The 22,598-nt window shown below is 39.9% G+C and overlaps 1 protein-coding gene across 3 annotated transcripts in view; it reads right to left on the bottom strand.

The window, feature by feature from the left end:
* LOC110440334 (protocadherin beta-10-like) overlaps positions 1–22,598 on the bottom strand; it is a 45,011-nt gene that overhangs the window by 15,094 nt on the left and 7,319 nt on the right. For 2 of the 3 annotated variants that reach the window (XM_021483330.1, XM_021483332.1), the window contains exon 1: positions 9,571–12,743. In XM_021483330.1, coding sequence (XP_021339005.1) covers positions 9,571–12,243 — 2,673 coding nt within the window. In that variant the 5' untranslated portion in view covers positions 12,244–12,743. Of the gene's footprint in view, positions 1–9,570; positions 12,744–22,598 lie in introns of those variants that run through there. The other variant, XM_021483331.1, reaches the window with a different exon arrangement.

Raw genomic sequence — 22,598 nt, 5'->3', positions numbered from 1 at the left:
GTCGATAGCGGCTACTCGCTCGTAAAGCTGCAATCGATCTACTGACTCCAAGTAAGTCAATCTGCGCAGACCGCACAATTACTTGGCATATAACATTACTTATTTTTTTGTGGGATATCTGCTCTTTCTGTGTGCAGATTAACTTGTGATATTGTCTAAATTGGTACAACGTCTAAGGAACAAATTGTTACCACTTATCAAGCAGTTTCTGCCATCAGCATCTCAATAACCAATGATGTTCTAAAGAGACAATTTAAAATTTAGTGAAAATCAATATCCTGTAAAGATATGCGTGCACGTGCTAACGACGTATCCTCATGCACGTGTTCATGGTATACGACTTTGTCGTGTGCAAGTATACAACTTTAGTAGTATGCATGTTTACATATAGTCGCGGGTTTTAAAAAAGACGTATATTGCTTGTATGCCTTCGGGAATTTTTGAAATACATATCAAGGAATGTTCGTGATCTAACCCATATCTCTTACTACGAGCAAACACCGTTTGGGTCCCTAGGGGCCGACAGACAATGATCCCTGCCAATCTCTTCCATTTCGGATAGGGTATGGTTCAAAATACAATATATATATCGCTGTGCTGTACATCAGCAGCGCAGGGTCACTCAACAATGACTGATAACATGATAGAAACAGATACCGTGGTTGTTTTTAATCTTTTATACTTACCTGTGTATATAGCGTAAGATGTAATTAGCACATATGCTAAATTATTTATGACCCGCATCTCCTTTCAAATGAGTTCCGCGTTAAGGAGGTTCTATATTTGTGTTTTAGTCCGACAATTTAAAAAAAAAAAAAAAATACACAGGAATACGAATGTATGACTCTTTTGTTATTCTTACTCTTAAGATAAATGATTTGAAACAATTGGTAAGGGAGACAACTCTAACACAAATCGGTTGTAAACTGTGTAAGAAAGTAATTATCTGTTGCTACTATCAGGAAGAAACAATAATGATCAACCAGTGGTTATGACTTTGACGCCAAAACGGAAGCAACTCCTCACAGTCAATATGCTTATCTATACAGTTAAAAAACATTTGAGACTGTAAGCTTCCTTCGGACGGCGACGCTCAATGTCGGACCCAGGTTCAAAGAGAAAAGATTAGAACACCAATACGTGTGTTCTCTGGAACAACACAGGGATATTTTTCCGTCCGACATTTTGTTTTCAGTTGGTTAATATTTCGTCACCATGGTAACCAATCGACTGTTCTGAATGGCTGTTTTTCGTCGTCAATGTTTTACTACAGTAATGGGTAGAAGTAAATTTTACAATAAAAGAATCAACAGAAACAAATGTAGCGCAGACAGAGCAGAATGCAAGATAATTTGATTTTCTATAAAAAAAAATACCCCCCTTTCAACAGTACGTCTTTTTTTTATCATATCTTAATTTCAATCGTAAGAAAACGTTTGTAAATGTTAACACGAGGTGGGTTTAGAGATTTGTCCTGATTTATGTCTACTTTCAAAGAATTAATGTACACAGCGGTACAATAGTTTGTTACGTAAACCCGACATTGAGTTTGTAGACTCCTTAATATCACAGTTCTCGTTCCCCCGTGACTTTGCGTCTGGTGACGTCACCGTGACACAACCTGTTTCAATATATATGTTTTTTCTTGAAGTTTGTCATTTTATCTAAATATGTTTACTTTTTATTCTACAATGCGCGTCTTCAGAAATTACGTATGATAATATAAAATACAATTAAAAACATTATTTATTGTAGAATGTACTTCATGCGGAAGTGTACCAATTTGAATATTACTCTGAGACAGATAAAACTTAAAATTGCATGTAGTTTATTTATTTTTCTGCCAGAGGAAGGGGCCTTCTAGGCCCCTAGTCCCCTACTATGAACCTCTCCTAGACCCGATCCTGGAAATGAATCCAATCCGAGCAAGGGCTACATGCATGTAGCTACGCCCCTCCCTACCATCCTTTCATTCGTTTTAAACTGCTTAATCGTCATCTAAATGACCGTGGCCTTAATATAATCGAACAAGTTATAACAAGGAAACGAATTTTACGTTCTAAGGGAAATACATACAGTGATGCATAGATGCAAACGATTGTTTGACCTTTGGGCTTTGTCAATGATCTTGGTATATGAGTCACGATACGCACTTAGACAATGAAGATATCAAAATTGTGGAATCGTTTATAGGGGTTTTATACACTTTATTTAATTTACACAATTGTGAAACAAGCTCTACTAAGTTATATAATTGGTCAGAGCACGCGGGGTCTTAGTGTAGGAGAAAACCGGAGTACCCGGAGAAAACCAACTTAGTCGGACAGCCAGGTGACTCCATACCTTTTCACGTCCGATCGGGGAATCGAACCCTGACCGCCTTGGTGAAAGAGCGAGTGCGTTATTCACTGCAGCACCCAACCACCCCGACGTTTGAATATCATTTTTTGAATGCTACGTTTAGTTCATGAATGTAGCTAAGGCTTCGCGGTAAATTTTAATATCTGTGCTAAATAAATCTAAATGTATACCAATAAGTAATCACATTTTGAGTACTCTGGTACATTTCAAATATTTGTGGTATTGATTTGCCGTTTTTTCAGGGCATACGACATTCCTGGAACAAACTAACGTCAAATACGTGTATGTGTTTGCTTCTTACGCTGGTTTCACGTTATAGGATACCACGATGTCTTCTTTAGGTCCAATGTAATTTAAATTCTTTATGTTTCTCCTGAAATAAATCGGCGTATTTTTTAATTCACAAGGTTTTACAAAGTCACACATAATGACTCCATTATAGCTAGATTTAACTGTGCATGCGCCAAGTCTCGTCAAACAAAATCCGAACTGACAAGAAAAAAGTATCCACGCCGTATTTTATGACTGCACATGGAAATGTAATAAATGGATAATGATTCTGATTTATTTTAGTCTGAAGATTAATTTTGTGCAATTAGCTCTATTTTTAACTTTCTTATAATCCGCTGTTACTAATGGGCTCTAATGAGAAAAACTTTTCCTCTGTGAGAAAATTAAAATCACTATTAATGACAAATACCTGTGTTTGAATTTATCATTCTAGTTGATGAAGCAAGACAAGTTTCTAATATTCATTTTAAAGTTTATCAGCTTGATTTATGTAACGCAAAACCTCGATAAACTTGACACTTTTTATGATAAACAAATGAACAGCTGAATCTCTTGTTTCTAGACACCTCAGTTTGTTTCTAGACGGAACCTAGTAATTCCGTACCTTAAAGTTATATTAATTATGTAGGGACTATTCCGGAAATTTCGGTTTGTATATTAGGAAGGCCAATGTTATTCCGGAGACTTCGGTTTGTATATTAACATGGTCTTATTTTTCCGGACACTGGGATGTGTATACTACGTAGGGCCGTGTTATTCAGGACACATTGGTTTGGATATTATGAAGGGTTCTGTTATGTAGGGTCCTATTATTCCAGACACTTTGGTTTATATATTATATAGGGTCTTGCTATTCAGGACACTTTGGTTTGGAATACTATGAAGGGTTCTGTGATCCCAGACACTTTGGTTTGGATATTGTGTAGGGTCTTGTTATTCCGGACCCTTTGGGCTTGTACATTAAAAAGGACAAAGTTACATATTTTCAGTAGGACATTGGTTTGTATATTATGTATAGGGCCTTGCTTTTTCGGACAAAAAAATATTATCGGACTTTCAAAATAAATATTTTAAATTACGAACTTTAGAGCTTTATATTATTTTCAAGCTGAGGAGAGATTATTTGTCGGTGATTTTGAAACACTCAGTGTCGAGTCTATGTAGACTGGCTACCAGCCCCTAAGTATTTTATGAAGAATTTCTCGATTGCATTTTACTACTAGCTTATCTCCCCCTATTTTAGAACTTAGGTCAGACATCCAAGTGATCGAAATTATTAGAGTTAATTTATTATCTTAATTATTCAATATTCTAGAGACTGTGGCCAGTCTTAGTCTATGTGCTGGACGCGTGTTTCTGACAGTTATGTATGTATTGTTTTGTATGAATCATAATATTTCGACATCACTATTGAATATTTTATTAGAATGACTTATAAATTGTATTTATTCATTATATTACTAAACGAGACAGTCAGATGATTTTCTTAAGAAACTGAATGTCAAATAACTGCAGCGCGCAATTTTGTGAGACTGAAGCGCCACAGAGTCATGCAAAACACATGATCCAAAACGCACTGATCGTGATGCATACATTGATCGTTTAAATGTATCTAATATGTTACATTTATTTTCGTTACGTGTACCATTGCAAAAGACATGATCTGAAACGTAAATCGACATGGCGAACCTGGTAATTTTGTTGTTTCTAACATGTTCCATTCATTTTCATTACTTCGTGTGTACTTGTTCTCGTTGTGCGGTTACGCAATCTATTACAATCCATTACATCCTTGAAATCCCGTCATTTTGAGGAAATGCAACATCCCTCCACATCACGAAGAAATGAAACGAACATCTATACATCAAATATTATGATTGATAGACAGCTAATGAAACGCACACACGTTGTTTGTATCTTTGTATCACTCCATTTCAACTCAGACATGCGTACAAATGTGTACGATTTTTCATCAAAATCCCAAGGAAGTTCATCGCTCATTATAATTGAAAATTTTGGGCGGTTGATACATAAAATAAAAATGTGGCCATTAAATTTAACCAAAGACGGAAACGGAAATTATACAAATGCGCCATACACACAGCAATAGGGTTGGTACGTCTTACGGTTCGGTAGATCAAAACGAAACGAAACAATTTTAAGTATATTAGATAAAGTTGCACGTTCGGGAAAGATAATTTTGTGTGTCATGAAATGTTTGAAGTTATAAAACTGTTACAACAATAGCTTGCGAACCATGACTGAAGGAAATTCCATTTTATAAAAGGAAAGCTTAGTGGAGATTTCTTGTTTACCGACAAAGTGATTTCGTGTGAATATTATCATAATCGTCGGCAGTGGTATACGCCATTGTTGTAACGATGACAAACATATTTTTAAATAACTCAATCAAAATAAAGCAAGGTGGATTGAAGGCTGGGTGATCTCCCTTATAAAATGTTCAGGATCAGGACATTGTTTTCGTATAAAAAAATAAAAACCAAATTCACACACCATGTCATTATTTCGATCTAGTCAAAAATATTAAGTGTAATTTATTTTGTGCAACCATGTAAGGTACTAAATCTGTTGGTCCTGGTTTGAACGGAAAAATAAGGATAGGTACATGACAATTAATTTTATTGGAGGAAAACAATTCCGGATCTGCACGAAATCATTCATATTGTCATTTCCTACATTAGTAACAGCCAAAACTAGTTTACGCACGACATGTACTTTTGATGTGACATAAATACCTTCGATATTTCAACTTCTACCCAAATTAATCAAAATTTCGTCGGATAAGCCGGGCAGCCCGAAAGAAATCCGTCACAGGTTGTGCGCATGTCCCAGTGTCAGACGGCGGAATGGCAGGTTCTCTCTCACGTTGGTTTAATCGGATTTACCCTTCTCTATCTTTTTGATTTATATCTGTTTTTAGAGGAAGAATAAATCTCGCGTCCATGATAGAGTACTAAGAACTACGTTACACGCGGGCCTCGATGCGTTTTAGGTAAGACTGAACGGCTAAATGTATTAACAACCGGCCCTGTCATCCACGAGTTTCAATTAGAATCTGACAAGATTTACCACTAACGTGACAATCGAAATTGACGCACGTGTTCCAGGTCGACAAATTACGAATTTTATGTGAACATCCTCTACCCCCGGACACTGTAAGCAATTACCCCAACCGTCGGGGAAGGTGTTTTGTAGGCGCCGTGGAGGTAAAGGTGAAACCCGCGGGGTCGGAATGGGAGAATAAGTTGATAATGCTTTTATAGATGAGACGATGTTGCACTTTTACCGATAATGACTGTCCCCTTGTGTCCAAACCATTAACCACGTGCACTCAACCGCGTTTATTTAAGTTTCGAACCATTGCCCAGGAACCCTGCAAAGCATCCGTCCATGTATTGTTGACAGAAGAGTCTCCGACACTCGGGGCATATCTATTTCCACGCGAGCGTACTTAGAGGTTGATAATGACGATTCCGGGTGTCGGAGAGCCCCCCTCCCTCGGCTATTTCTGTTATCGCGTTGTTTCACTTGAGACGCCTATTACTCTGAAGTACTCATTAACACGGCGAGTTATCGACCCTTGATTTAAATATTGCCTGTTGTACGTATGACACAATGTACAGATTTCTGCTGACGATGAGCACAAAATTTCAAGGTTATCTATTAAAAACTAAAAATGAAATAATGTAATATTCATTAACACGTCCGCTCACCACATCGCGCGTCACTCGAGACTTTGTCGGCGGTGTTGGGGGAGGAGAGGAGGGGAGGGAGGTGGATAGTTAGATGATTCGTATTTATTATATACACTTTTCACCATACAAAACATCCATACATCGCCAAATTGTTTTTGTTAAATATATGGTTGCTGTATCGGTATCAACCGCTATACTAACCAAATATCAGAATCGCAATATCCAATATCCACAGGGGATTTGCCGCGCACGTCGGTAGCCGTCATAAAACTACTGATTGGCCGAGTAATATTAGCGACAGAACGAGGGGAAGTAATAGGACACATAGGGGATGTACTACATGATCATTAAATCAAATTTAATACAAGGGAAAACCCTAATCACGCCAGTTTATCACGCTTGAAAGATATGAGAAAAATTGCATGGGACGCGAAACCTGCTGGAATGACAGTTTTTCTCCTCCGTGAAGTTATTTTCGGGGAATCGGTCCAAATATTGAAAATTGAAGTACATGACTTTGTGTAAAGCTAAAAAAAGAATTCCTTCGTGGCCACGTCTGACTTTATCAGATATAGCTTTAGAGGGTGTCTGATTAAAAATTACATATGTCGGAAGTAATATTTCAGACAGATAAATAGTGGTAAATGCTTCGCTTGATTTCCATCCACTCTGCTATCATAAATTTAAAGCAATTTCATATCCCTACTTACATGTTTAGAAAAATATGCTCGTTATTATAATTGCGTTTTAATCTTTTGTAAAAGGAAGAGAGAAAGCTTATCTGTCTAGTTTACCCATAAAAACCTAATGTCTGAAATTAAAAAATCCGCACGATCCCAATTTAGATGCATTCTGCGGAAAAAATAATTTTAAAATTAAGAGTTAAAAACATCTTACATTCTTGCCAGTAAAGCTTCAAAGTGAAATCTAAAATGGCTAATTACTATACAGTGAATCTGACGGCTTCGTATATACAAATGTTGGTGTACGAGGCACACACCGGAAACCCTATAATTCTGGATCATACAAAAGAATAACGCTTGTACATGAGTATACGCTCCGGAATATTCAAACATGTCATGTTGCCCCACGCGTAAATCACCAAATATCATTTCACTGCCATTATTTGAAATGTACACGTAAAGTTACGTCGTGTCTGATGCTGTCAAATTAAGTCATACATTTCCGTTTTCCGATTTGCAGTGTCAGTTTCAGTGCGTATATATATAAATCGGTTCAATAATGGCTTTCCGAGAGGCGAAAATTGATACCACCAACACCTTATACATTTGTAAGGGAGGTTTGAATTATTTTTAGAGATGTCCATTACAGTTAATACGTAAATTGACGGACAATATGAAGGTCATGTGTGTTTCCTTCCTCACGGAAAACAATTCCGGAAAACTATTATGAGAGCTCGCAACGGTCATAAAACAAATATAAAAAACATTCACCGCTTATCGACTAAATTTGCCTCGACTACAGCAAAGCTGTAGTAAAATAGCGTTATTATATGCGATAGCTCCAGGATATTCGAATGTCGGGCCTTTGGAGTGGAATAGTATCTGGTATCATACTTTATCCCATTCATATCTAAGATAGCTCAATGAGAGATGAAAAAGGGATGATAAGAGAGGGGAGAAACGAAGTTTAATGAATAAACGTGAAAAATAGAGAGAAATAGTGCGAAAGGAATTTTAGGTACACTCGTATCTGTTAAGTGACGAGGGCGAAGACCGAGCAATTTTATCGATAAAATAGGTTGCGTTTGATATTTAGACCTATTTATATAAGATAGTGTGTATGATTGACGAGGGTGTTCGTTGCAATATGATCTACATAGCATCGAAGTCCTATATAAATAAACATGCTACACTCTCGGGACCAAAACTCTCGCCTCCCTCAAATAAGACAAATTAAAACCATAAGTTAATATTTCTCTCGATTTCTGTTCTCAAGACAGAACAGAGGCTATCGTCAATGGAAACCACTTGTGTTTATATTTATTTTCATGCGATTCATAGAAATCCTAGATTACAGATCAGACGCAAGACATAATGCCGATTCGTCCGAGCAATTGGCGAAGATCGTTATCGCGACATTTCATCAAGTGCCTCAAGTTACAAGATCCCTCGCTCTCTTCAATACTCTAACCCCTGTTATTACAGGTCGCTATCGTTATAAATACTTGGAGCGTTGTGGTGCATGCGTTAACAAAGTTAAATGTCACAATATTATATGACTATCTCTTTACCCCCGGGTTCGAGCTTTTTACATGTCAGTGAAACTCGCTTTTCTGTATACACAACAGCAGATTGTATATCTCCATATCTTCTCTATTATCTCGACCCGCTGAGCAAAATGAAGTAGTTCGCCAATACCCAGACGTTAAAGTGTATATACACACGAGCATGTGATGCAATTGGACGCCACGCTGGTCCAAAATCGTTCTATCGTGTTATTTTAGAGTGACATTTCCTTCCTTCAAGTTTGTTTTACATGATTTGAACCGCGCCATGTAATAAAACATAACATATTATGCCTTTATATATATTGTAAGAGTGCAGATATATTAAGTCAATTTTTCCCTAGTTGCCCTTGGAAGGCAAAAGGTTCAAAATCCATCCCTCTGATTTTGATTTGTTTTTAAATATTTTTTACCGCGTCAATCACATTATTACAATACGATTGTGACATGGGTTCTTGAAGAAAATACCTCTGATTCTAAATGCAGCAGGATTGAATTATTTGGATTATGGAGAAATATTTTAATGTTTCGAAGGTTTTTGTCAAATTAGAGAACGCAATACCATAGAAGAAATTGACGTTAAGGCAATCTGCCTTCATTTTGACTTCACAAAAATGAATTAACTTTTTGAAATCGTAATTAAATGCATATTCGTATGGAGAAGCTGTAATGGCTTGTTAAATCGCGTCCTTTGAGGTCGTGTCACGTGATCTAACAGAGACGGAAGCCACTGCACAAGACTTGTCATGTGACATTTTAATAGCATAGCCAAAAAAATAGCATCTCCATGTTTTGCCATTTAACTGAAGTTACAGCTAGAACGACACTATAATTTCAAAGCACGAAAAACTTCACAAACAATCAAAGGAGAAAAACAGAAATGCTGAAGAGAAAAACGATCTAAATTGAAACGCAAAACTAATAAAAAGGAGGTAAATACAATCAAATACTCACGCCATAGGAAGATTGTTTTCCAATCGGTCTATGTCCCTTTTCTTCATAATACGTTTCGTCAGTGGGAATTTGTTGGTCTGGGCTGAAAGCAAATGTCACTTCCTTCCGCTTCCGCTCTAGTTCTGAGATCACTTCCGCTACAGGTTTGTTAAGGGTCCCGTATGTATTATTAGGGACCCCGGCCAAACCGTTAGCCATGACGGGGTCAGAGGTTGGCTTCCTTGACCTATCTTTGTTCGTATCTATTCTCCTTATGATACATATAACTAGAATTATTCCAGTTGATAGCACTAACGTCACTCCGACCAAGGAAACAACAATGATTATATTGATGTTTTCATTTGCACCTACAGATGTCCCGATAATGATTTTCAACGTCTGACGAGACCGTCTTGGCGGGTCGCCTTGGTCTGTTGCGATTATATTTAGAGAAAATACACTTCCGGCGAATAATTCAACACTTTTTTGTAAAATTACATCTCCAGTTTCAGAAAACATTCTGAAATATGATGTTTGGTTATCACCATCGAAACTATAAGACACTTCCCCATTTAACCCTTCGTCTGGGTCCTGCGCACGCACTGTACCTACAACACTTCCGGGAGGAGTTCCAACCGATATCACGATTGTATTATTCGTGTAACTAGGGAATATGATGTTAGGACTGTTATCGTTTTCATCCTCGATAAATATTTTCACATTAGCTGTACTACTAAGCGTGGGACGACCCAGGTCGGACGCCATTACTTTGAAGTCGTAGAACTTCTTTCTCTCACGGTCTAGCTCTGACGTCGTTTTTATAATACCATCAGAATACACGACAAACGGAAGTGTGCTGAAAATCGGCGACTCCTCCGCCAATGAAAATACTACCCTTCCACTATCCCCCTCATCGTCGTCCATTGCCATTAACCTTCCAACTATCGTTCCCGCCTGACGATTCTCTTTGCGCTTAAATATAAACAGATTCTCCAGGAATTGCGGTTTTTCATCATTGACGTCCTCGACCGTCACAGAGACGGTCGCCGTCCCAGATTTGGGAGGACTTCCGCCGTCAATGGCGAGTACCTTGAACATGAATGACGACATCCGCTCTCGGTCGAAAACGGCGTTGGCACGGATCATACCTGTGTATGTGTCAACTTGAATAACGGTATCATTCGAATGAAGTAAGCGATATTTGACCTCGGCGTTTTGACCTTCGTCGTAATCTGTGGCACTAACCTGAAGAATCTCCTTTCCAACCTTATTATTTTCCTTGACGCTGGCGGAGTAAGTCTGCATGAGGAATATTGGCGGATTGTCATTTACGTCCAAAACATCAACAAAGAAGTTAGCGTTGGATACAAGCATTGGTGTGCCACTGTCTTGACACGTGACTGTGATGCTGTGCCTTGCTACCTGTTCACGGTCCAGAGCCTGGGACACGAGTACTCTGTACTCGTTTACGTCAAGTACCTGTAACTCGAATATTGTACTATCTAAGCTACACATGACAATACCGTTGTGTCCAGAGTCCTGATCAAGAACTGCAACGTGAGCCACTGTAGTTCCGAATGGCGCATACTCGGAAATCCTGGCTACACCATTTGTTAGTAGACCCAGGACTATTTCCGGTGGGTTATTGCTGGAATCAAGCACTGTAATGATAACGTAGGTTTGAGTGGTCATCGGCTGCTGACCACGGTCACCGACCTCTACGATAATTTTGTATGACGACCCGCGGACATAGGTCAATGGATTAATTAGAATAAGTTCCCCGGATGTTGCATTAATGAAAAACAGGTTTTTTATTTCCTCTGTCTGGTGGGGGCTGAGTCTGTATCTAACCTCGCCATTACGTCCAGAGTCAAGGTCAGTGGCGTACAACGTGAGTATGGTACTACCCACGGGAATGTCCTCCTGAACAGTAAAGTTGTACGTCGTTCTGCTTAGCATTGGCGCGTTGTCATTGACGTCAGTCACGTGCACGTGGACTGCCAGGTCCGCCGTTTTGGCGGGAACACCGCCATCTTTGGCAACAAGTGTTAATGCATAACGTTCACGTAACTCACGGTCTAGAGCACCGTCTACTATGATACGAACAACAGACGTGCCGTCCAAGTTCTTCACAAAACTAACAGAAAACGGTAAATCCTGAGGATACAGAGTGTAATTGTGTATACCATAGTTGGCGCTACGATCGGCATCCTTAGCGCCATCTAACGTGTAGGATGTTCCTGGAAGCACCGATTCGGGAATTGATATAGTTTGGGAATCCCTGTCAAATATTGGATAATTGTCGTTCACATCATCAATGTATACCAAAAGTATCAACTTTTTGAAGTAACTTGTGATCGCTGATTTGGCGGTGATTTCGATGTCCAGTTTGCATTGGTCAGTATAAGGACATATATCCTCCCTATCCAGTAGGGACGCGGTATACAGGTTTCCAGTGGTCTGGTTGATAGTAAAGTACTGATGCGCGTTATCTGTACTACTAGACAACACACTATAACGTAATGTCCTGTAATCACTATCGCTTAGGTTCAAATGCAGATTCGAATCCAGTGCCACATTTCCTATAAACATTCCGCCCGATTGCTCCTCTGGCACCCTGTATACGATGTCCGTGCACAAACACGTCCCTAGGAGCAGGGCCAGGGACAGGACCACACCCGTCAGAACACCCATACTGTCTGAGAAGGCCCGACTCAATCAAATGTTTTAAACCAATCCAGATGCACCTGTGGACTGCGCCATCGCGCCGGTGATAATTGGAGATTAATCTAACACAGTGCTAGGCAGGTTAGCGATCCGCATCCATCTCAATGGTCTTAGTACTCCTGTAGTCATTTCACCGTCCGGTTCTGGATATTCTGGCAAGCTGGGTTCACCACATGGCCCTGTCAATGTAATAATACATCAATATTTGTACACTGTATTGACTATGAGAATTAAATCACAACTTTGTTATTATAAGCTGAGCGGCGGAAGTTCACAGACAACAGTCAACTCTCTGACAACATTATAGAATGATGCCGAAATATTTCATGTGAGTGACCACACAAAAAGGACGTAATAATGGTCATTATGTCCAGTCTGTGTGGTCAGCACGTCGAGTTTACGTGTTAAATTGTGTGTTTTTTCGCTACCTAGTATATATAGCACTACAACTACACATCGCTACCGCGTGTCTGTCTGTGTGTGTGTGTATCAGCGTACATCCTACCGTCGCAGGCTATCCGCGAGTTAGTCTCCACCCCTTTATCTGTCTCGACCAATCAGAGGCTTCAATCGCGTGTCGTGGATATGTTATCCCAGGTACAAATCCCCTTTTCTATGGCAAGTGTAATGATCGCTGTGGGGATTTTATGTTAGGTTCATTCAACAGTAATCCTTCAGAAATGTCACTGTTTGTATTCTATTCAACAAACAACACCAATATTATGGCGGAGGGACTCAAATTAAATTTCCTCTCGTTACGGGAGGTGCTACAATTTACAGTAACATTCAGACTAGAGATCGGCGTTAATTTCAATCAGCGTATTAATAATAGCTGAGGGACCGCGGGTCTTCACACTCGATTTGATATTAAAATGATACAAACTCTCGTGAATTTTATACTGTGGGTTCAGGCTGACTGGAGGGTGAATCGATTGCAGTGGCCGTACGCATGCTTTGTCTGTGCCCTACACGTGTTACTAGAACATGTTCACGCTACATGTAAATTCACACCCCTTCATCAGCTAACAGATCAGCCCCCCCACCCCCCGCCCCCTTCTCCTCCTCCCCACTAATCGACGAGATAATAGTCTACCATAGTCTATATCCTTTGGGTACATGTTGCTGACCAAGCTCCCCCTTGTTGTGATGTTTACCCTTCTCCGTCTTGTTGAGCACGTGTACGGTGCCACTTAGTAACGATCAGCTTGCCCCCTCCCCGCGGGGCCCTCTCATCCCTGTGTCGATTTGATCCCCCCGTGCGATAGCCTGCTGGGAAAATACCCATTCTGATCACACCTGAGATTCAAAGCTTTCACCTTTACTCATACTGGTAGTCCATATTTCACACTCACATACAAACAAATTACATTAAAACTCAAGATTTGGTGATGTCGAGTCAGTATGGGGTCTAGTTGTTTCGAATGTGCTTCGCGACGCGGTCTTTCGGTGCAACATGCTTGCAGATGAGTGCATTAACTCAAATGACATTTTCCAAATTTAATCCTGGCAATTTTATACATACGATTCATATTTCATATGACGCCATCAACAGATTAATTATTTGATCTAATATATGAATAAATTCGATAATTTTATTAGTTATTGAAAACTGGCGTTGTATCGGTGCCCTGCTTTAAATAGATAAATAAATATACAACATTTGATATAGCGCCCTATCTAGCTAACATAAGCCACTCTAAAGCGCTTTACAGTACATAAATATACAATTTTATACAGTCAATACAATTAGCAAATATATTATTCAATACAATATTCAGGAATTCGCAGGGGCCGCCTTATCAGGCGCTATAACTACTAGTCCTATGCCACCTGGCTAATATCTACCTATTTGTGTATGCCTGTGTGTGTGCTGGAGATGTAATGTGTTCTGTTTGTAGTGGGACCGTGCTTCCAACCGCATCATTTATATTGCCACCTCACTTGAACGCTACAGCACAGATACCACAACACCCACCCCAGACCATTTTATACTCCATCTGGGTTGTTGGAGTTGTGTGGTCAGGAGAAAAACACTTTCTCTGAATATTCCATGCGTACGGCGACTTCGGGGATCGAGCCCCGGCCGCCTGTTTGGAAGGCCGGAGTGTTAACCACTCGACCAATCCACCCATTACGACGAAGGGACCCAGTGCTGTTGAATACGGTTCATGCAAAAGCATTTGAAAGTTTCTTGGTGAGTAAGCTTAGGGCGGTCGTGCTAAATGGTATGTGAAAGACAAATATATGTTTCCTCATGATCAAAATAATGAATAAATATAAAAAAATATATAAGAAAAACTCAAAATTTGCATATTTTCAGCAATATGGGGTAAGAAAGTGCACCACAAGACAACTCAAACAATAAATATTATTTTTGTTGCAATTTTCCAAGCGAACTTCCGGGTAAAGATAGCGGAAGAGTTATATACTTTGTAAAGAATCATAATCCGTGTTCCACTGCCCCGATATTGCCTTATAACCCAATAAAGTAATGTAGGCCTACAATAAAACGTTTAGGAGTTCGGTGAAGGTTTCATGCACGTGCTGATACTTGAAATCAATAGTACTACGATGTAACACCATTTATCGGGTTAGATTCCGGAATACACCTTTATCATTTCCTTAGCCGTAACACTAGATTTCGTATTATCTTCGCATTAACTAACACACGACAATTTGTTTTGTTAAAAGAATACCCACATATATATAATCAAATTTGGTTTAATACAACAAATATATGTATACAACTTCCTGTTATGTTTCAATGACCGGGCGATGGATTTTGTAATCTCCGGAGGAAAACCAACTCATCTTGGAGGTTTCCCACAGATATCGATTTTCGTGAGATTTTTTATTCTTTCTTGGGAAAAAATCGCTAAAATGGAGTATCATTTGTTAAGTGGACATATTTCACTATCGGGTGATAGATGCTAGTTTATGCCATATCATTTTGCATATGCACCGCGTGACATGGCATCTTTTTAGGGACATTTAGAATCATCAATAATTGATGTTTGTTTATGTACGCGATAGTAAGGCAGAAATTACAATTGATTAAGCGTTTCGAGCTTGCCTTTCATCGTCATATGCAAACATGACAATAATTGTCGATTCTGATATCACAGGAATCATCCCTTTCACACTTCAAACAGTTGTCTTGTCTGAAAGGTTTCAAAATTAAAAATAATGATTTTCATCTCCAAGTCTATGAGTCAAGCGACCTCGGTTCCCCGATAAACGTCGCTCCAACATTAGAAAGTGTTGGAAATTCAATTTGAGATTTAAGGAATTGAAAACTCCTCCTTTGAATAATTGACTTTTACTAGTAAAATCATAAATATAAAGTGTAAATGACATTATCTAGAAATTTGCTTCGGTAATATATGAAATGGAATTTGGCGTTTAAGTGGGCAAAGCCGAAAGTCCTCTAATGTTATCGAAAACCCATCCATCATGGTCCTTTTATAGTGCAAATATGTTTCATATCGGGATAATGTCGTGTATTGTGAATTCTGACAGTTCTCAACGCACCGGCCTCTTTATGACGCATACAGCGTGGAATCGGTAGGATAGGGGTAAATGGACGAATCTTGATACTCATCATAAAGTCGTAAAACCAATATGATGTGAATATATTTACAATCATAATGTGAACTTAGATATATTAGAGCTGGCTCAGATTGTCCAGGGTAGACTTATAGCCCATAAATGTTGCATTGTATGTATTTACTACATCGTTGGATTAACACGGTCTGATAAAGATACGCTTAAAACACGTGAAACACGAGATGATGAGTTGTGTTGTAATTCTAGACGCCTTAGCTACCCGACCTGGGGACATGCTGGGTACACGGCTGATCAATGGGACAGAAATTACATACATTTTATTGAAAAAGACAGTGTGTTGTGAGGTGTATTTGTGGGTACTTGGAAACCCGAGAGCGCCACCTAGGTTAGCCATTGTAATTTGACGCGACGCGCGAGGGACGGATCGCGAGCTAGCCGAGGATAATTGGTGATTGGTATTTACAATATTCATCAATTCTTATAATGTTGAAATTTACCCAAGGAAGTAAATTGAAAAAGTCAATAGTGGTCTCTCAATGACAAGCGTCTCTAAGAGAGAGAGAGAGAGGATTAGACTCAGATCCAGGCACAGCAGTAAGCCTCTTCAATACCCATATGAAACTATCATCTTCAAATATTTGTGGTTTAAGTTTATTTCACAAACGATACCCAGACTTAACCAGCTTAGTTCGACATTGTAAATCCATCATTATAGTGAGCGATCGGTATTCGTCCTGATCTGTAACCAAAAAACACTTAGCATTGTTTGAACAGTGGGTTTCGTACACTCAGCTCTGTACTGCTAGTAACGCGAAACAGAAACACATTTATTAAATCTGCTTTTTTTGAAATACTAAGCGACCAATTCGTCATAAAAAAGATAACAAGAAAGGTAATGATGACTGTTTGTCTAACATGCGCCATCATTTGTAAACACTTGATTTAAATGGGATCATAAAATCGCGATCGGGTCCGGTAATTATTTTGGATTTGGCACAACTTGATGTAAGACCCCTCCATCCGATTACTGTCTATAGACAAGCGTCACACCAGGGGCTGCTGTACTCGATCGGTAAGTGTATCAATGAGGCCGTTGCAACATACTCTGTTGTATCAAAGGCGCCTATACTATAGCCTTAACATAAAGGGCGCAATATCTGTGACCTAGAGGGCGCACTGAACAGAAGCTTTTACCGGGAAGGCGCTAATACATGTATCATAGCCTTGACTAGTGGGCGCAACAACTGTGACCATGAGGGCGCATTGTACAGTAAGTTTTACTGAGAGGGAGCTAATACCAAAGCCTTGACTAGTGGACGCAACAACTATGACTTAGAGGGCTCATTGTATAGTAGCTTTTACCGGGAGGGCGCTAATACCATAGCCTTGACTAGTGGGCGCAACAACTATGACTTAGAGGGCTCATTGTACAGTAGCTTTTACCGGGAGGGCGCTAATACCATAGCCTTAACTAGTGGGCGCAACAACTGTGACCTAGCTATAGAAGGCGCATTGTACAGTAGCTTTTACTGGGAGGGCGCTAATACCATAGCCTTGACTAGTGGACGCAACAACTTTGACCTAGCTATAGAAGGCGCATTGTACAGTAGCTTTTACTGGGAGGGCGCTAATACCATAGCCTTGACTAGTGGGCGCAACAACTGTGACCAAGAGGGCGCATTGTAAAGTAGCTTTTACTGGGAGGGCGCTCATACCATAGGCTTGACTAGTGGGCGCAACAACTGTGACCAAGAGGGGGCATTGTAAAGTAGCTTTTACTGGAAGGGCACTGCTATATAGCCTTGACTAGTGGGCGCAACAACTGTGACCAAGAGGGCGCATTGTACAGTAGCTTTTACTGAGAGGGCGCTTACACCATAGCCTTACATGTAACATGCATTTAGGCCGCCACAAGTGTTTCTGTGACAGAAATGGTGCATGTTTAGTAACTCTAGTGAAGAGAGCACCTTACGTGTTTCTGAGATAGAGTGCGCATTTTCAGTAGCTTTAACATAGAAGGCGCCACAACTGTGTTTGTTGCATATATGTAGATGGCGCACGTTCAGTAGTTTTAACACAGTGGGCGCGGCAAGTGTGTCTGTGAATTAAGGCGCGCTTGCACTTTATCTTAACATGGAGGGCAATGGAACATTATTTTGAAATAAAGGACGCCTTTACAATGTTTTTACATAGAGGGCGCCTATGTTATATTTTAAAACAGAGAGCACATGCACAATATTTAGACAAAGGAGTCGCCTGTCCATAAACAGAGAGCAGTTTCACGTTATATAGAGATCTCCTATGCAAATGAATTGTCTGTAACATATTGGTTATTATACTTTTAACTTAGTGAACGCTTCCATAATATTGCATATATTTCACTTTAAGGGACTTTAAAAAGTTTTGCGCATGCAAGCCAACACTTTATTTTAGCAGGACAGCAGAACCTCGATATAACGTCATTCTATTAGTTGTCTTTTTGTCGCTGTACATATGTTATTGGTCACTGTCATATTTTTATACAAAATATTTTATACGCACCAATCGATATATCGCCAAACCCCTTTACAACGTCATCATTTTGCTTGACATATAGTGGCATTATAACAAGGTTTTATAATATACATCAGACTAAAAAAATCTTCGACGTGGCGTTGTTACGTGACTTTTCTTAGTTTTACTCATGACGCAACCGTGGAGTGATGAAAAGATAACTGCTATAAGCTATAAGTCAAACGTCGCGCTAGATAAATAGTCTACAGACAGACGCATACATACCGTAATATCTATCGTAAATCGATACCTGATCAGCAATGAGGTTTCCGGGAAATAACTAGAAATATCAATTTCAATCCTTAAATATTTGTATAAATGTTCACAGACAGTCAACAACGGATGTGTGTTATGGGTGAAGGCCCACGTCGGTGTTTGTGGTGTGTGGCCGTCCACTGACGCAATGGTTGAAGCGTGTATTCCACTGGAAATATATTCGTTTCCAATCGGGGAAACAATAGCAGTAACTCATGACGTTGTCATGGTTGGTTGTACGTGTACACGGTTGTACGTCCTATCAACAGCTAAGGTCATCTAAGGACGCAACGTTGTTATTGAGGAAGACGGCGCAAAGCAATGCAACGTGACGTCATAATTAAGAGTGACCAATGAAAACATAAATGATGTCACCCACTAAAGGGTAACTTAAGATGTTGCCAACTCCTAGCAGTTGTACCGTATGTGTCGAGATCGAGGAAACATAAAGAGGATATGCGAGAAATGGTATTTACTCTTAGTCAGTTTAGCTAACTTTCTTCACTCAGGTGTTGGTCAGGTGGCGTAGTGGATAACACACTCGCCTTACACCAAGGCGACCGGGGCTCGATTCCCCGATCGGACATGAAAGGGAATATGGTCACCTGCCCAACCGTGTGGGAGTTAATTCCCAGGTTCTCCGGTATCCTCACACATTAAGACCCCGCGCTCTCATATCCGGGCTATCAAGAGTGTTTAATATAAGTTGAAATTAAATAATGTTTATATACTCTGGCGGTGGACAGAGTATTAACTACTGGTCAACGTGATACTTCACTTCTAGCCAGTGTGTTACCGTCACTCCGGCCGTGGACAGTGTGTTCACTCCTAGCGAGTGTAAAACGTTCACTCAGGCCGAGGACAGAGTTTTCAATCTTCGCCAGTGTGATACCGTCACTCCGGCCGTGGACAGTGTGTTCACTCCTAGCCAGTGTGACACTGATACTTCGGCCGTGGACAGAGCATTCACGCTTCGCCAGTGTGATACCGTCACTCCGGCCGTTGACAGACTATTCACTCCTAGCGAGTGTAAAACGTTCATTCCGGCCGAGGACAGAGTTTCGCTCTTCGCCAGTGTGATAGCGTCACTCTGGCGGTGGGACGTGTTTTCACTCTTAGCCAGTGAAATACTTTACTCCTAGCCAGTGTAAAACGTTCACTCCGGCAGAGTTTTCACTCTTCGCCACTGTGATACCGTCACCCTGGTGGTGTGAATTAAATTCACTCCTTGCCAGTGTAATACTTTCACTCCGGGGGTGAACAACGTTTTCACTCCTCGCCACTGTGATAATTGTGTTCCCTTCCTCGCTAGTGTAGTACATGCACTCCGGCATTTGGTAGTTCACTTGTCGCCAGGATGATACCTTCACTCCAAAGATGGATTAGGGTGTTCACTCCTAGCTAGCTAGTGTAATACTTTCACTCCGGCGGTGGGCAGAGCGTTCACTCCTTGCTAGTGTAACACATTGCAATTTCACTCCGGCTGTGGGTAGATTGTTCGCTCCTAGCCAGTTGCTATACAGTCGTTCTAACAGAGTATTGCAGTTTTCCTATTAGCAGTAAGTAAGGTACCGGAAGTGTGACGAATGGATTCGGTTGGGTGATTTGTCGACCCACTCGCAACATCCATCAACCGCTATGTACGGATAGTTGCCGTACCACCGACAGGTGGCAGCACTGTCTCTTAGGTAGCACGAACGGTTACCCATCCATCAGTCGGGTTATTAAGGGATCAGGCCCTGTGCTGGAAGAATCGCTGCCATTCTCAAATAAATTGAGATTGTCTTCAAATATATCATGATATCGTACACATAACAATCGGTTGTGCCTGCCCGTTTTGCTAGCGTTGGTAGCCATGACGCGGTCTGTGTTGCATAATAATACAGTTCTATACGTATGACACACTCATAATCCAACTGCACCATACATAATACATGGATTGTGTACAGAAGATACTTATCTTCCACCTATATTGAATATACCTAACGGCAAAATACCCATTCATCACTGTATTGCAACATAGTCCATTTTTCTTTTTATACCGAAAGACATCTCATAGGTTTTCGAAAGTATCTAGGGATGGATTGGGCGCCAGACGTATTTTTTCCTGATATATGATGAAGTTATATAATACTATCTAGCGTCCATGTTCACAAGCAAATGCCATCGTTACAACTCGGCCCATTCCGACAAGTAACGGAAATTGCCGGAATTGATGAGGTCATTATTTTTAGCCCTACCTACCGTCTGTGTTCCTGATTACATACCAGAGTTAAAACCAGGTCATTTCCAGTGATTTACAATAATTGATACCTATATATTGTTTACAAAATGTGTCGACTATCAAGCGTTGAATAATCTGATCAAAAGAATCTCTATTTTTAAACATTCCATTTAGAATTCGCTTAGGATAAAATACACAAAATTTAACAAATTAAAAGGGGGGAAATCAAAATGAAAATAAGAAATCAAATAAGGAAACGAATTTTACCTATGAAGCATTATTTGTGTCAACTGTACATTTTGAACTTGTTGTAGTGTGATATATAATATCGATACAATGTACAAGTTTTCTGTATACGATTTTGCGGAACAAAGTAATAATGTTCAATTTATCTATGACGAGATGTTTTTAACAACACGTACTTCTTATAAATTTAATGATATAAATGGCTCCTACACCAGTTACGATCACAGGGCCATGAGAATTTGTCATAGCTTTATTTAAACCTTAACTAAGGTGTTGAGAGTGACGTTACTCTCTACACTTTACTTTAGGTCCAAATACAGATGTAATAAATTCTAAGGTCCCTGTGGTTACGACAGGTCATTTGAGGCGACCGGTGTCCTAATATTTTCATTTTCCCCTTTCATTCTCCATTGCTATTCCATCAACAATTAAGATAAATCAATATGTTAATCAATCAATTCAAGTAAAATAAGCAACGCCAAATGGCAGTAGATTGGTAATTTGTATGTAGAGAAAAAAACACTATGTAGAGTGTAAAACCTTATTAAATTCCCTAGAATAAACGAGTAATGTGTCCCGTTAAAGACAAGAATGCTATAATTAGACAAAGTTTAACAAGAGCAAGCTGCATCGTTTAGATTCGCCACAATTTAGAAATTAAAAAAATATGAGGAGATCATTTGAAACTACTTTCCAAATTTTTACTCTTTTCTGATGTATCGGTGGAAATTGAAAAAAGTCGTCAAATCTTGTCGGAATTCAATCACGCATGGATATCCAGACACAGTAAAACCCTCCCCTCCCCTCCCTCAGCAACCCCCGCCCCCCTCCCCCAGTTCTATCTTCAAATATTGTGAGAGACTACGAGCCACAAGGGCATTGGAGCCGGAACCGGAACCGGAAGTGTATTATACTTCCTTGATGAACAAGCATTTGTCCTTGGTCCCATTTTACTATTTGTTTTCCTTGAGAAAGCGTGGGACTTGAATTATCACCCAGCCTGTGTGTGGCTGAGACAGGAAAACCTAAATATATATAATCATGCTCTCCGTTGGTTCCATTTTTATCGGGATTGCCTACATGTATGATCCTAATTACCTCTGTGTAATGCTCGTCCGTATGGGTTTTCCGCCAACAAGTTTGGACTTTAACACCCAATATTTAGTCTGTTATACAGAGAACCGCCTCTGGATTATTCTGCAGTTAATAACCCGATTGCGCGAGAAGCTGTATTTTAAGATGACTTTGAATCCGATGCCTTGTGATTACAGCTCCAAATCAAAATAATTAAATCGAAAAGGCAGTAAAATTTAATCAAGGTTCGAGTTTCGGATGTGATTTGGAGGTCAAGGCGACCCCTGATGAAGGAGTGTTTGACGATATTGTTTCTCGCGTAAAATTCACGTGTTTAAATGAAAGGGACGTGCGCTAGTATGATGTCCGTGCTATGTGATTAGCACATCACACGTGCCCCCCC

The sequence above is a fragment of the Mizuhopecten yessoensis genome, unplaced genomic scaffold, assembly GCF_002113885.1.
Source record: "Mizuhopecten yessoensis strain PY_sf001 unplaced genomic scaffold, ASM211388v2 scaffold11179, whole genome shotgun sequence".
Classification (NCBI taxonomy): Eukaryota; Metazoa; Mollusca; class Bivalvia; order Pectinida; family Pectinidae; genus Mizuhopecten; species Mizuhopecten yessoensis.
Note: the sequence above shows the minus strand (reverse complement) of the source record. Positions and strands in the feature narration are given on the sequence as shown.